The sequence below is a fragment of the Cenococcum geophilum genome, assembly GCF_001692895.1.
Source record: "Cenococcum geophilum 1.58 unplaced genomic scaffold K441scaffold_18, whole genome shotgun sequence".
In the NCBI taxonomy this organism is placed as follows: Eukaryota; Fungi; Ascomycota; class Dothideomycetes; order Gloniales; family Gloniaceae; genus Cenococcum; species Cenococcum geophilum.
Window position 1 is genome coordinate 454,556 of NW_027137576.1, and position 17,317 is coordinate 471,872.

The 17,317-nt window shown below is 38.4% G+C and overlaps 1 protein-coding gene across 1 annotated transcript; it reads left to right on the plus strand.

Annotated features, from left to right (window-relative positions):
• Nucleotides 1–15,396: 15,396 nt before the first annotated feature.
• Nucleotides 15,397–17,102, plus strand: K441DRAFT_676944 (uncharacterized protein; the record flags this gene model as incomplete). Its single annotated transcript, XM_067651010.1, has 2 exons — nt 15,397–15,411; nt 15,570–17,102. The coding sequence occupies 2 exons, from the start codon at nt 15,397–15,399 to the stop codon at nt 17,100–17,102; spliced, it is 1,548 nt and encodes a 515-aa protein (XP_067504526.1).
• Nucleotides 17,103–17,317: the final 215 nt, after the last annotated feature.

A 17,317-nucleotide genomic window follows, 5' to 3' on the forward strand; every position in this document is an offset into this window, starting at 1 on the left:
TGCCACTAGGTGCCATCTATCTTAATGCCTTTATATAAAGTATACCCCTAGTATATAGTTTAATGCATCTATCTTTACAACCGTCTCTAGTCCTAGTTAATAGATCTTAAGAACTGGCTCTTAGGTAAACAACTCTTTAACTTTTTTAAAGAGTTCCCTTTATTCCTCTCCCTATGCCCATAGTTCTTCTTTTTTTTATTAATCGCGTAAATAGCTTAATGTCCTTTAACTATTACGCTATAAACCTTCTATAGTAATTACAAAACCCTAGGAACAATTTTAATTGCGTAACATTCTCTAGTTCTTACCAATTTACTATAGCCTCAATCTTCTTTAGATCTATACTAAGTTGGCCTAGTTTAATAATAAATCTAACAAAATTGGTCTTCCTAGTGAAGAACTCGCATTTCTTAATTGCTACTAGCATCTGTTCTTTTTATAGTCTCTTTAAGACCCATTTAACGTATTCCTTATATTCTTCCTTAGTTATTAAGTAGATAATAATGTCGTTAAGGTATACTATAACAAACTCATCTAAGTGTTCTCCTAATATGTTGTTAATATGCTTCTAGAACGTTGCTAGCGCGTTTATAAGCCCGAATTATATAACTAATAGCTTATATAGTCCTTCCTTTAACCTAAAGGCTGCTTTCCATTTGTCGCCTTCCTTAATTCTAATTTAATGGTACGCCTATCTCAGATCTATCTTTATAAAGATTTGCGCGTTACCTATCCTATCTTAGATTTTACTAATTAAGGGTAAAGGATACCTATCCTTTTAAGTAATGCTATTTAACTGCCTATAGTCGATATATAACCTTAGTTTGCCATTCTTCTTTAGTACAAACAGTACTAGATAACCCGCTAATAACTGCGATGGTCTAATATATCCTTTTCATAGGTTTTCCTAAACAAACTCTTTTAGTACTCTACCTTCTTCCTTAGTAAGCTTATAGATTGGAAAGAACCTTAAACTTGTTCCTAGTTCCAATTCTATTTTATAGTCCTATACTATATACTCTAACAGCTTTTTACTTTCCGGTGACTATAGTTTCTTACCATACTTATAGTATCTCTTTAGTACATGACTTAGTCCTTTTTCTGTTTCTTTATAGGTCGCTCCTACTTAGTACTATACTAACTTAGCTTATTGTCGCATCTTACGTCGTTAAGTATCCCTAATATCGACTTAACCTATAATCTAATTAATCCTTAAATTATATTCCTATAACTAAGGCATACCTAATACTACCTTGTCCCGTCCTAATAGTAGGATATTAAAAGACATCTTAATTCATCTTCCTTTAATAGTTATCTAAATAGGTCCTGTTTTAAGATTAATAATACCTCCTCCATAGGCTATCAGATCTCCTAAAATTGTTACTAATAGGTAAAGTTGCTCCTTCTATCTATAAGGTAGTCCCATTCTTTTAACTGCTATTAATAAGATATAGTTTCTCATTACTCTACTATCTATTAGCGCTTTAAACTATTAATCTTGCCAATTAACTTGTAAATTTAGGTACTGTCCTTAAATTCCTTTAAGGGTCTAAGGCTCTACTACTAGCTCCCTCTGGTTCTATAGGCCTCTACTTTTCCTAACTATTAGCTGCTTAATTTTTATATACTTGGCTTACTCTTTAGCTAATACCTAGTTCGCTTTTTATCTTTAATATGCTATAGATACGTGTTCTCTAGGTATTCCCACCACTATTATTTATCTAAGCATTCTTCCATAAGGAATTTTCCTGGTTAAAGTACTAAACTTTTTTCCTCTTAAACCTCTGCTGGATGCCATCTATATATATATTTAGCATTCTTATACTATTACTTGTCTATTATCTAGTATATCCTTATAGGGTATTTCTAATTCTTCTCCTTTAGATTTTTATGTATTTTATATATATTGTCTATATATACAATCTATAATAGCGTGTAGTGTACTAGGTGCTTTAGGTCAACTCTTAACTTATCTTCGTCCTTAAGTTTAAACCTCCATCGTGCTAATCTAAATGTTGCGACCTTATTCGCAGGTACTAAGATACGTCTCTCGCTTCTCTAGTCCTCTAATTATTCCTCTAGATCCCTTAACGTTATTATTAAGGCTCCTTTAATATGCGTTATAGCCTTTTTTGTAATCGGGTAGTCCTGAATAACTTATTTATCTAACTATATATAGAAATCTTCCCACTTATCGTTATACCTTTGTCTATACCACTTTTAGTATAGCTGCTAGAGTATATACGGCTTGTCCGTAAGGAAGTATCTTCTTATTACTACGTTGTAATAGCCCTTTATATATCGTTCCTTAAACCTAGTAGGGATCCCTAGATCCTCTTTATCTTCTAGTTTAGTAAGCCACTTAGCTCTTAGTATGCCTGCCCTAGGCCTATTAGTAATTCTTTATACTAGTGCTCTATCCTTTATACGTCCCAGTATACTAGATCTCTTATTTAGTTTCTATTCTTACTATGCAATAATTCTTTGCCTAAACTCCTCTATAGTTTCTTTTAGTTTGCGTCTTGCGCTTTAATCCTTAAAGTTCTCTTACTTCTTAATCTTGGTATTAACTTTTTAATCTTTAGTTTAAACACTAGGTTCTACTAGTAAGTCCTTTAGGTCTATATATTCGTCTCCTAGTCTAGTTGCTATTTGCGCCGCAGATTCTCTAATCTATAAGGAAGCTCCTTACTTCTTGCTTATAGGTGTCCTAATTCGTACTTTAAATTCCTAGTCCCTTAGATTCTTTAATCCTAAGCTTACTTCTAACTTAAGCTTAGCTCTAGCCTTAGTTTAACTAGGCTTACTTAGTGTTCTTATCTCGTCTTAAGAGTCTTAAATCTCACTTATCTTGTCTTAAGAGTTTTATACCTATAGGAAACTTCGTCCTGAGCTCATTTATATATTGCTAAACTAAGCCGTTACTCTACTCTATCAGTTATCATCCGTTATAGGTCCTTAAGCTTGCCTTATCTCGTCTTAAGAATCTTGGTCGTCTTATATCTTATCTTAAGAATCTTAAGTCTTTAGCCTTTTGCCTTTATTAAGTGCCGAAGTAGTTCGCTATTCTATTTCTCTTATATCTCGCGAAGCAATAGATATCGTGTCTAGTGGGGTCTTAATCCCTACTAATGTTCCCTGTTCTGTAGTGGAATTATCCTTTACTTCTAGTGTAATATCTCTAATAGCTGCGTGTTCCTAGTAAACCGCTCTTATTACCTTATTGTTATAAAATATTTCGCCTATATTAAATTTATTATCCTTAATGTCCAATCTACGAACTGGTTTATTGGTTCCTCTATATTCTATAGGTGCTAGCTCTTATAGCTAATAGCTTACGCCGTACTTAGCGTCCTTATAAATTTAGTATGCGTTGTTATAACAGAACGCGAAACTTTTAATTAAATATTCTTTTGTTCCTTATAGTATATTGTCGTCCCTCTATACGTATATATCGTCTGCTAGTCTTATACCCCTTACTACGTAGTGACTCTGCCTACTTCTACAGTCTCTAATATAATAACCCTATTTTCTGTAATTTATATAAGCTCCTTCTTTAAACCATTTTTCTTGCTATAGAGTCCGCCTAAACGTCTTCTACTGCTAAGATCCCTAATTTAGCTTTTGCTCCTTAGACCTTTAATTACTTAATCCTTGTCCTCTAGGTTTCTATAGTTTCTTACTCCCTTTCTTATAGGCTTTTCTAGTATTACTTAGGTCTATTGGCTCTGCGCTATACTATAGTTTCTGACTTAGCTTTTATCGTTGCGTACTTTGCGCCTTATACGACTATAGAACTCTATTTTAGCCTCTCTTAGCCTATTCCCTTTGGTAGATCTAATTGTTAATCTTAATTACCTAATCTATTAGTTCCCTTAGGGTGTCCGTATCTTCTATTAGGATAATTACGTCCTAGACTTTAGCCTTAAGTCCCTGTTTATACTATGCCATAAGCGCCCTATTATTCTACTCTACTTGCGTTACTAACGTCTGGAACTACGTTGTATACTTGATTGCTGAGGTTCGTTATATAATGTCTTAGAGTTTCCTTTCCGCTATGGTTGTTGCCTTTAGGTCTCTGAATATTTATATAAGTTATTCTATAAATCTATTCCAGCTTAAGAATATAAACTGTACCTCTTAGTTAGTGGTCGTTATGCCGTTCGCTTGTATCTCTGTAAGGTAAAACTTAAACTATTTAAGTGCTCTTCCTGTTAAGAACAGTCCTGCATAGGCTATTTAATCTATAGGTATTGCCAGCTTTACTCCTTCCTGTGCTACCTTAAAGTACATTTATATAAGGAATCCTTTAAGCTTCGATCTCTCTTCTGAGTATCTTTTAATTAATAATAACTTAACCTTTGCTGCGCCTATCCCGTTAATCCTATTTTCTAACGTTATATTATTTTCTATTAGCTGGTCAACTATCTCTTATAGTTGTCTAACCGTTACAGGTTGCTATAAGTTAGTGTCTGCTATACTAGTGTTATTACCTGACCTTAAAGTAGTTGCTGCCGTCAATAGCGTTATAGTGGCTGCTTCCAGTGGCATGTTGTTTAACTTTCTATACTAATACTATAACTAGGTAGTGATTGTGTAACGGAACCTTGTAGCAGGAACTACGGTAGGCTCGTTATTAGGCTAGGTGTATAGGAAATGCAAGTATAAAAGTTAGCAACGTAATAATAACTAGTAGAGTGGTTGCCTAATAGATTAATTTTAATTATATTCTAAGAATTACTATAAAGAAGGAACTATCTAGGTAGGGACTAAGGGTCCTTAAATACACAACCGTACTCCTATGAAATCCTTCTTGTACGTAATGTACGTATACTCTATCTACTCTGTTATAGATCCCGTAGATTATACAGATTATATAGATTACCCCACGTGACCTCGGTTACTATTCCTCGTCACATAGTTCTACCGGCTCCATTCTAGACCGTGCCTGAATTAACCAACTAGCTTCTTCTAACTCTTCCCTAAGTAGTTGTAATATTGTACTTAAAGCGTCCGTAATAATAGGTATATAAAGGATCGCATTATTAGTGCGTATTAGCTACTTATATTAGACGGCCACAATAGCTATATTAATACTAAATTTAATTAATTCTGCCTAGATTATAAGATTATTCCTATTTATATACTGGCGTATTTATTATATATACTATAGCCATTTAATATAGGCTGTTTCTTAGCGCTAAAATAGGCCTATAGATATGGCGTTAAATAGCTTATAGGCCGTGGCATTAACTATATTAATAAATATAAATTCCTGCTACTATATAGGTAGGCTAAGCAAATAGCGCTATATTAAAATAATATATAGGCAGTATTTATAGCTACTAGCCTTATTTTATATAGCCCTAATTACGTGCTATTATAGCTATATACTATTAGCGACTTAGTTAATTATAGCATAGATACGGCAAAAGGGACGCGCAAGCCTATACGATTAAATTGTCTATAAACGAGAATCTAAAGCTAGGGAAAGAAAAGGAGAAGAAAAGTAGCGCCGTTTAATGTTTTATAAGACCTTCGCGTTATATAACCGCAATATACGGCAATCTATGGCAACTTGCCGGTGCGAAGTTCTGCCAAGTTCTATTAGTGCCGTAACATTACCCCCCCCCCTCTAAAAAAGCCTACCCTTAGGCTTTGTCGCTAAAAGTCTTAATAAGAGAATTTAACTAATTAAATAACTTTAACCGCCAGTTAAAGTTCCTAGATATTTTAAGACTTTATATAACTAAGAAATTTCTAGGGCGTTTTTATTCTTATATTCTTCTAGTAGCTTATTATCTTTATTATACTAGCATTTTATCCACTTATTTAGGTACTTTAGCAGTCTATGTTTATTAGGGTAATAGCTATAAAACTTCTAAAGCTTATAGGGACTACCTATAAAGTTCTATATAGGGTACTAAGTGGGGTCTAAGTTATATCCTTTCTAACTAATATAATACTTTAATGTTCCCTTTACAAGTTTATAGGCTAGTATTTCTTTAATTTCCTATTTATTATCGCCATTAACTTAAATTAGTAGGGGAGGTTCATTCTTTTATCTAGGCAGTAGGTTATTTATAGCTTTCTATAGCTTATTTAGTAAGAAAATAGGGTAAACTTTAATTAAGTCTAGAAGCTTAACCTTATATAAGTTACCTACTTTATTAAAAATCTTATATAGTCCTGCTATCTTATAGTCTAGCTTATGGCTAGGCCATTCTATCTTTTAGTTCTTTATTATAACCTAGACTAGGTTACCTATAGTAAAGTTAGGCTTACGCCTATACTTATTTACCTACTATTTTATTAATTTCTAGGCCTTTTTTAGGTTTATATAGGCTACTTTCTGTAACGTGGCCCGCCTCCACGTCGCCATACGGCCAAAAAGACTGAGAGTGCTTGCGAACTTGTCGTAAGCGCGGCGGGACCTAATATATATACTCTTACACTTTCTAGGCTTCTTTATAAGATAGTTTTTCGCGTATAGTCTAGGGCCCTTCTAGTCTTTCCTAGTTAAAGCTTATATAGGGTAGGTAACCTATTTCTAGTTAAATAGGGGCAAATCCGATAGAGTTGTAGGGTAGGGTCGCTTAGGCGTAGTCTATTAAGGGTAATAGTTCGGCCTAGTTATCTTAGAAGTAGTTAATAAAAGGCCAGAGTTTCTAGTCTAAGTATTAATTTATAATCTCTATTTAACCGTTTATCTAAGGGTAATATACTATAAAAAGCTTTAGCTTAATACCTAGGATTTAGGTAAATTTATTTTAAAAGACTAACATAAACTGCAGTCTATAGTTAGATATAATAGTATCTAGTAGTCCGTAAATTTGGTAGACGTAGTAAATATATAGTTAGGCCGCCTCTTTAGCATTAATATTTTTATAATAGGGAATTAAGAACAGGTGCTTGCCGAAGTAGTTAACTAGGATTATAACTATATTATATCCGTTATAGTCTAGAGGTAGCTTATAAAAGTCTATAGAGATATATTACTAGGGGCGGTTAGGTATTAGGAGGGATTTTAATAGTTTTAGAGTCTTATCTTATGGAATTATAGACCTATAGTAGTTATTGCAGTTCCGTATATAGCGGTTAATATCTATAATTATTCTAGGCTAGTAGTAGCGGTTACTAATAATCCTATAGATCTTATTTTTTTTAGGGTAAGCCGTAGAGACCTAGGTATGTACTTTAGTAATAAGCCAAGTCCGTAAGTTCTATTTTTCTGCTGCTACTAGCCATTTATAATGCTTAAGCAGTCCACTTTTAAAGAACTATATGCTAGAAACGTTCTTTGCCTTTTTGCGGTACTCCTATAGAGAAGGGGACGTATAGTTTACCTATAGTAGTTTATTAATAAGGTCTAGTTCTATAGAGTTAATAGGGCATATCTTAGTATCTAAAAAGTCTATATTTAGTTCTGCCCGTATTTAAAAGTTAAGGTGCTCTAGTTATAATAGCGCTTAGGTTTATAATAAGATCTTTATAGCTATCTAGTTATTTATATCCTATTTACGCCTTATAAGAGCGTTCGCACGGTTAGTGGCGCCTGGCCTATATATAATTAAGAAGTTAAACTAAAATAGGGTGTCCGCCTAGCGCGCCTATTGGGCCATAAGGGCCTTTATTATTATAAAATATTCTAAGGCCTTATAATCGGAAACTACCTAGATAGACTTAGGGGTGCCTTCTAGTTAGGCTCGCTAGTGCTAAAAGCTAAAGATAATAGCTAGTATTTCTTTATCGTAAATTGGGTAGTTTAGCTTAGCATCTACTATAGTCTTTAAATAGTAAGTAATAGGGTGCTATTCTTTATCTATCTACCTTTAGGAGTAAACGCTAGCTATAATACTATCTAAGGTATTGGTTTCTAGCATTAAGGGCCGTTTTAGGTTAAAGTGGGCGAGTAAGGGAGCAGAAACCAGTCGTTTCTTAAGCTTATTAAAGGCCTACCTATATACGGTGTTAAAGTAAAAGGGCCAGTCCTTATAGGTAAGTAGGCTTAGTGGCTAGGTAATCCTATTATAGTTCTTAATAAAGTGTTAGTAGAAGTTACAGAACCCTAAGAATAACTATACCCCCTTTACGGCCCTTAGGGGTACCTATTAGTTAATTACGGCCGTCTTTTCTAGGTCTACCTTAATCCTATTTATACTAATAATAAACCCTAAGTACTTTATATGCTTAACACTAAATTCTAACATCTTAATATTGGCTTAAAGGCTAGCTTCCTAAAGCCGTTATAAGACTTTATAGATATACTCTTTATATTCTAGTTCGTTTTTAGAGTAGATTATAATATTATCTAGGTATGCTGTATAGAAGTTATTAAGGTAGTTAAATAGTACGTTATTTATATATTATTAGTATATAGCCAGTCCGTTAGTTAGTTTAAAAGGTAGTACTTTATATTTATATATTCCGTAATAGGTCCAAAATATAGTAAGGTCTTTTAATTTAGGGTCTATTCTAATTTAGTAAAAAGCTTAGCGGATATTAAGCTTTGTAAAGATCTTAGCTCTACTTATTTAGGCCAAAGTCTTATTAAGTAAAGGTAGTAGGTAGCGGTCTTTAAGGGTTAAATTATTAAGNTTATNGTAGTTAATANAGAAANNAAGTNCTNTATTTNGCTTTTTAGTAAAGAGAATAGGTAAGTTAAAAGGGGCTTAACTAGGCTTAATAAAGCCCTTATCTAGGTTATTAATAAGATACTACTTTATAGCCTATAATTTAGTAGTAAATTACTGTTGGAGGGGGCTATAGCTAAGGGTAACCACCTTGTCCGGCTTAATTTTAATCTTATAGTTATATAGTTGGTAAGGCGAAAGCATATTAAATACTGCTTTAGAGAAGGTGTTTTTAAATTTCTAGTATTACCGGGGCAGTTTTTATTCTACTAGCTCCTTATCTATAAGCTCGCCTTTCTCTTAGGCTAGGGCTTCTTTCTCTTTAATTATTTAATTAATTCTATATAAGCTCGTTATAAAGGTAATAGTATTAGGCTAAACTAGGTTCTAGTAGAATCCTATAGCGCTAATACAGCAGATATTAACTAGTGGGAGGTCCGTAGGTTTCTTTACGGATATTTATTAAGCTGTATTTTGTGGTATAAGGTTTATAGTCTTCCTTAGCTTATATTCCATTTTCCATAAGTTATTATTTTAATTTATTAGTTTAGTGTATTATCTAATATCCCTAGCCTTTCATTATAGCTGCGTAGGACCTAAGTTCTCTATTAGGGATTTAGTTAGGCCACTATTAACTTCCTAAGTCTTTAGTGCGGGTAGTATAGCATAGGTAGTCTGGGGGCGGAGTAGTACACAGATCTGTTGCGAATTAAGCTATATATCCTTCTTAAAAGCCTAGTCCCTACGCGTTATATTAGCCTAGTAAACGGTATTTATCTATAGCTGTATAAGGTTTTCCATTATAATACTAATCTCTTTTATAAAGGAAGGCGTTAGGGGTATAGTTTTGGGCTAAATAAGCTGCCTATTTTATATATTAAGCTATAAGCCTAAATAGGCTAGCTATTTTCTCCCTAAGATTATATTATAGCTTCTAAGGTCCGTAATAAGGAAGGGGATATTATATTACCTTTATCTGTTAATGCAGAGGTAGATCCGCAAGATAGTTATAATAGGTAGTTTTATCTATCCGTTATAACCGCGAATAGGGATTAGTTTAGGCAGTTCTTTAAGGGGTATATTTAAAAAGTTAGCCAGTTTTATAACGCACTTTATATTAATTAAGGTAAAGGTATTTACTCCTAAGTTAGCTAAAGCAGAGGTTAAAACTTAATATCTATTGCGAAATAAAGTATAAGAGATAGTGTAGCTTTTCTATTAACTAGCTAACCTAGATTAATATATAATATATTAATCCCTTTTAACCCTAAAGAGGAGTCTTTCTCTAGGGTTCCTCTTTTTCCGGCTTTATACTATCCTCCTAAATTAATAGGACCTTATTTATCTTTATCTTTATTAGGCAGTTCCTTATAGGGTAGCCTATTTAACTATATAAGAAGTAAGCTCCTTAATTACTAAGGGCTTATATATAGGGGTTGCTATATATAGGCTGGGTGTACATTAGGCCTATAGTAGGGGTAGCTATACGGCTAGCTGCTAGGTTAACTATAGGAGTTCCTAATTATGCTAGGGCACTATAGGCTGTACTTATAGTACTTACGGCCTAGTTTATAAGGTTTCTAGTTTTTAGCTAATTAGTATATACCTTAATTTAATAAAGGCCTTAGTTAATAGCTAGGCAATAGTCCATAAGTTCCTTTAACGTCTATACTATAGTATAAGCTAGTAATACGGCCCGCTATAGGTCTAGGGTAAGCTTATTAAAGAGGTTTAGTAGGAGGTCTTTTTAGGGGATCTAGGCCTATCTAGCCAAGTATAAAAAGCAGGTTTAAAAGGCTAAAAAGGTCTTTATTGTTTTTATATTTAGGCTTTTATAGCTAAGGTAGGCGTTCTATACTTTAAAAGGGTCTTTATAAATAGAAGATAAGTATTTAATTATTTCTTCTTTAGGGATAAAGGGGTCTACTAAGTTTTTAGTATATTGCGGGCGTAAATACGTCTAGGCGTCTTCGCTAGTACGGCTAAAGACATAAGCTATTCTGGCTTAGGCGTTAGGGAAGTAGTCTGCATTAACTTTAAGCTTATCCTATAATTAAAGCTTCTAATTATTAAATATAGGGTTAGTTCCGTCTGTAAGTAGTAAGGGATTCACAACCTTTACTGACCGCTTTAATACTATATAGGCCTTATTTAATCTACTAAGGCGCTAAAATAGGGCCTAAAGGACTATAGCAAGTCTTTAATTATCTAATAATAACTTATTATTAGATATAGGGGTATCTTTAGCTTTAAGCAGCTCTCGCAGTTGTTTAATTTCGGCATTAGTAGCCGTAAGCTCCGCCTAGGGGGTTAAAACGTTAATTATTTCTTTATCTAAAGTATTTAAGGGTCCTGCAGCTACTTTACCTACTACTATATTTTATGGCATAGTAGTAGGGGTATTAGGTAATTCTGGTCTGTATATATCTTATAGGTCCTTTCCTTAGGGTTTTGTTCTTTTCTTTTAGGTCCTGTCCTTGTGATCCTAGTAATGTCCTTAGGGTCCTATTCTGTGATCTTATCCTATTTATAGTGTTGTAGATATATTTAAGTTCCTTCTTAGAAAGAAAGAGTAGAGTAAGCTTTAGATAATGTTAGTGACTTAGTTAATTATAGCATAGGCACGGTAAAAGGGACGCGCAAGCCTATATAATTAGATTGTCTATAAACGAGAATCTAAAGCTAGGGACTAGGGAAAGGAAAGGAGAAGAAGAGTAGTGCCATTCGATGTTTTATAAGACCTTCGCGTCACGTGACCGCAATATGCGGCAATCTATAGCAACTTGCCGGTGCGAAGTTCTGCCAAGTTCTGTCAGTGCCGTAACATATACTAAATTTCAGACACTATTACCCTAGCTCTATCCGCCGTTAAATAGATCTTAGGTAGCTAAAACACCTTATAATATTACTGAGCTATAAAAGCAAACAGCCTTAGTAAAGCGCTATCTCTAGCGGCATACGCGTAGCCTACCGAGTCTAACAGAATAAGCCCTTAGCTAGCTTATTAAGGGGTGTAAAATAGCAATATTAAGCGCTATACTGCTTATAAGCAAAAATAAAAGGCTATATATGGAAAATTAGCCCCAGAAAAGGAAGAGAGTAAAGAGGCGCACGTATATAGCTAGGGGGGGTGTTTTATGAAGAGCAGAAGGGTCCTCTTGTGCGTAAGCTGGCCAAATAGGGGCAGCAGAGGGGGTAGTAGAGGCGGCGGCTGAGCGACCGCAGCGAGCACCACGCAAGTGCAGTATGTGTTATTCAACAGAACATACGGCGCGTACGTGCCCTACACGGCAGGCAACTAGCTAGTAGATAGCTACACCAAATACAATTATTTGTGGTTAAGTAATTCGCATTATTTGCCCTCAGTAGTGGGGTAGGTGGCCCACTTGCTCGAAAACTACGTTACAGTTTATCTCATGAATCAGACCCCCGGGGAGAAATTGCGCCACGACGTAGCTAAGGGTTAGCGCTACGCTTGTGGACCTTACCCTAGTCCTGTGGACTCCTGGACCAATCAGATCGCACCGAGAGGAATTTCTCCCCTAGGGTCTGAGAGCTTATGGGCCCTCTTTGTATGAGAACTCAATGTTTCTTATTAGGCGACGACTCTTCCATTACAACGCTGTATCTTAACCCTTTTATAACGTCTAGTTATTATAAAATTACTATAAGGTAGGAGCTCTTTAATTTCTCTATCTATTGCAATAAATAACGACGTCGTGGCTATATTAGTTAGTCGTATTTTCNTTAATTATATTTTCATCGGTCGCAAAAATCGTCAGTCGCAAAACTCGTCGGTCGCGATCTTGCCTCGCTGCTCTGCTCAAAGCTCTGCATGAGGCTCTGCTCAAAGCTCTGCATGAGGCTCTGCTCGAAGCTCTACACGAGGCTCTGCTCGAAGCTCTACACGAGGCTCTGCTCGAAGCTCTGCACGAGGCTTTTCTCGAAGCTCTGCACGAGGCTTTTCCCGAAGCTCTGCACGAGGCTCTGCTCGAAGCTCTGCTCGAAGCTCCATACCTTATATACTTCTCTACGTCTAATTATCTCTAAAATACTACGAGCTAAAAGCCCTTTTTCTTCTCTATCGCCTCTATATTATGGCGATATTGTAGCTCTATTATACAAGAAGTTAGATATAGGTAGTCGGTCAGTTTTAATCGCAATCTTGCCCCACTGCCTCACTGCCATACCTTATATACTTCTCTATGTCTAATTATCTCCAAAGTAGTACGAGCTGAAAGCCCTTTATCTTCTCTATCGCCTCCATATTACGGCGATATTGTAGCTTTATTTTATAAGAAGTTGGATATAGGTAGTTGGTTGGTTTAGTTAAACATTCATTTTAGAAATCTAACTTACGTTCTACGACGATGTATCTCGCCCCTTAGTATTCCTAGTAGGGGGTTATAATTTATAAATATATAGATATAATTACCTAAAGAATCTATTACATTAATAAAATATATAATAACTCTTNTAGTTAGGACGTTGCTCGTAGAAATACACAAAATTTGATTTTTAAAACATTNATTTCTCACCAAAGCGACGCCCATAAGTCCTCAGACGCTCCGCAGAAGATTTTGCTGGGTGACAGGGGTGCGCAGGGGGCTGATATTAGTGCGCTATTTTGATTGGTCTAGGATCTAGCAGGAGGTCTGTGTCACCGGAATAAATCTTTTGCGGAGCGTCTGATTCATGAGATAAGTTACAGTAAAATCTCCTTAATACGATATGGGGTATATAACGATAACCTCTACATTACGATCTACACCCCTTAATCAAGCCTTTTCTGGTGTAATATTACGATAATCTGACTTTACCACCAATATCGGTATAACCAGTGAGAATTTGTATGGGAGAGGGCCTATTTGGTCCGCGAGGTAGACATCCTAAGCCTTTTCAGGTATTAAGCTCCTTTTTTTCCTACTTATTTACCCAACACGTGACTCCTGATATAACAATACCATTGGTATTACGATACGATCGGCCGAACAAACGGTATCGTACTAAAGAGATTTTACTGTACGCCTTTACCGGAAGGTACAAGTCTGTGCGAGAGGGGTGTGTCGTTTTGCAAGCAGCCGCGTTGGGTGATCGCAACGTGGGCGTGGTTCCTTGGCATGAACCTCATATCGATAATATATTATCAACAGCGGGACACCGACTGATGCCTCTTGTGGCCACGAAATGTCCGGACAAAATCCCTTAGCGTTGCACCGAATTTCATCCGGGCGATTCCGTGTCCACGAGTGCTCGCCCTCACTTCACGCGCCCGACCGCCAATTCCTCTGCCTGCAGACATGCTACGAAGCCACCACTGCCGTCTGATTTATCACCCTCGCAACCGCTCTCTCGTCGTCATCCGGTTTAGGCATACCCGCCGCTCTATTGTCGCTGCAACCGATCCAGCACAAACCGCGTGCTTGTGGAAGAGGGTCATGTCATACACTACTGACACTGGAGAGCTCAAAGGGAAAGAGGATGGCAAAAATGTCTTCGACAGGAAGCATAACGACGGTGTCAGCGATATCCGGACAGCGCTGGCGGCAGACACTCTCACCGCAGGCAGACCGGGAGGCTGTCTCAGCCTGGTATATATTAGCCTAGTGCTATGCTGCCGTATGTCCCCGGCGACACTGTGTGGGATTGGCCTCCGGCAAAGCTAGCTTGAAATAGCGACCCATGTTTGTCCGCGGCGTCTGCCAAAGACATATGCAGCATAATCCAGAAGGTCGGTTGGTAGACTCTCGCAGACTTAAATTTATTTATTTATTTTTTGCAACTGGTCAAGAATTAGGGACATTGCAAGGCAACGGGTTGACGGACGCATTCGGCTAATTGGGCGCACTCAAGGACGGTCTTGCATTTGGCTGCAAGCAGATGGGAGGGCGGGCGGGTGATATGACATTGAAGATAGGAATACCTGGGAGTATACGTAGTCGCTCGTTGAGATTGTGATGCATCAGGCTGAAGGTCTTCTGTCAAGGGCTGCCCCAGAAGGTGGCTTGGTATCGATAACGAATCAGCCGCCCTCGCGTTTCAGTCCATGACGAAGCCTTTATGAACGGGGCGGAGCCGCAAGGCAAATCTGTAGACGGTGCCAAATGCTCTTTTGCCTAATATTTCGTGGGTCCTGTAAGTCGCTAGCTTATAAATAAGGAACGATGCTAACCTTGACCGGAAGTCGGCAATTGAATGCAGGTGGGCCCGTGTGTGTCCTTCAGTCTTGGATGCGCCGGCCGAGAGCCTGAAAAACCGCTGCCTCGGCACAACAACCCTCTTACACCACGGACTACTCTCTTGCGATACCCGATGAAAGTGCTCTGAAGCCAGCTTTGTATCGCAGTACCCAGAGTAACTTTAGATAGCAGATCTTTCCGGCTCACACAAGCTCGAGTATGGTTATGATGAAGCTGAGGAAAAATGCCGACGTCCTCTATTCTTCAGCCCTGTTAGCCTTGCTGCGGGCGCCGCCTTGAAGGACGATTGGTATAAGGATTAAGCGCCCCCCTCTGCCTTCTGCATTATATAAGGGTGGCTGGAAGCAGTGTCTTCCATTACAGATCTTGACTGCCTTCGACTTCTTTTGGCCCCATACGTGTTCAGCCTCGTCGTTGGAGGAACCGCACTTTAGATCTCTCTTATCTGCCACTTTTCATACTCGTATGGGTTCATAGTCCGTGTTTCCATCTCCTTGTTTGATTGCGTCTTGCGCCTAAATTGGTGTCAAAGAGACTGTCGCTTCTTTCAAGCCGCCGCGGTCATGCCGGCAACGGAGGTACGTCCGTCGAAGTGTACACAGGAGATTTGTTCCACTCTGGAGAAGCGTTTCAGCACAAAAGAACCACTTTCGTAGTGCCTCGCTTTATACGCTGAAACGCTCTAGGTGAACGATACAGAGGGCGATTCAAGCTGACTCAAGAACTACTGTAGCAGCCAAATACCGACGATATCAAGGGTCTGGCACGCCAGGCAACATGGATAGCCAATATAGAGATACCACCACCTGTGAAGAAATTCGTGGAGAAAGAGTATTTCTTCGAGCACTACGAAGGGATGGCCCAGTGTGTGGAGGGAATCTTGCAAGAGAAACTGAACTTAGGTGGTGTAAAGCAATTTAAACTCTCTTCAAGAGCGAAGGATAAAGAGAGTCTGAAGGAAAAACTGATCGTTCGTTACGAAGAAAAACAATACAAGGACGCAGACGATATTCGAAGAGATATCATCGATTTAGCAGGAGTTCGCATCATTTTATACATGCCGACAGCAGAGGAGTACGAAAAAGTGAAGAAAGTGATCCAAGAGATTTGGGGAAGAGAAATTCAGCCAAAGACGCACCCTCCTGCGAAAACGGAAAATCCTGAAGAGGATCCGAATAAAAGGAAGAAAAGGAAGAAATATCAACCAAGACACCTTGGATATCGAGCAATTCATTACCGAGTTCCCATGAAAGAGGATCAAAAAGGAAAGCATTATCGACACATGCTAGACGATTTGGTCGAAATTCAAGTTGTCTCGGCACTTACGCACGCTTGGGCGGAGGTTGGCCACGATATCGTCTACAAAAGCTACGCGTACGGTCCCCCAACTCTCCAAGAAGAACGGACATTAGATGCGCTGAATGGGCTCGTGCAATCTGGCGATCTTCTTCTCGAGCAGTTTCAAGATATGGTGAATAAAAGGACGTGGGCTCGCTTCAAACACCGAGCAGAACTCACACTCTTCTTTCACGATTTCTACGCTACGGAGTTGGAAGCGCTTGAGGATCCGGATGAGTATGAAGATCCGACGCATGCGCGAAGCGAAGGCGTGTATATTCTCTTCAAATTCCTCGAAAAGCAGGAGAAAAACTATCCGATTGCTGTTCGCACGGCTTTGAAAGAACTCAAGTATCCTTACGAATTCGATAAGACGGAGCAGTTGATCATCCAAAGCTTCAAGGTCAAACCTCGATTAGCGGCCGACATGAGCATGGTCGTATGCCTAATCCGGCACCTACTCCTGGAACAGCGGTATCAGCCCCCACAAACGAATCTCTCTGCGTGCGACCAATGCTCCGTCATGATGAGCGCCTTGACCATGCTCCAACACTCCCTCGGCGGAGCAACAGCCGCGAACAAATACCTACAAGATGCAAAACTCAACGAAGGCCAAGTTGAAAGCATAAACTTCGTTCTCGACAGTCCGAAACGCCACGCAACACTCGAAGGACGACGGGATCAAGAAGTTGTCAAACCATCATTGCAAGATGCGTGGACTTGGTTTCGCACCGAAGCAAGTGACTCTAGATCGCTTTGTGGCCTGCTTTTCCGCCTTGCTGAAATGGGGTGCAGGAAGGAGGTTGATCCGTACACACAGTTGGATCAGCTGCAGATAGGCCCACTGTCTAGAAGTAGCACGACGAGTATGGACAATGCAGCCGCGGGGCCATCGACTTGTCCTCCAACGACGCCACCAGGTGCCGTGTGAAGTCGAGGACGGCAGAGCTGTATCACGTATTGAAAGCGCTTCAACACCCCGTACGGGACTCTTGGGGAGTGTTTGTTACTCGTCAACCTGCTCTCACGAAACGAGGCGAGACCACTCAAGGCTCGAAGAGCCTCTGGCCAAGGAACGGCCTTGTCCGATAGAGGTTCACGGCATTCACAATCATTTGCGGCCTCGGCCAACATTCATTCCGTTCC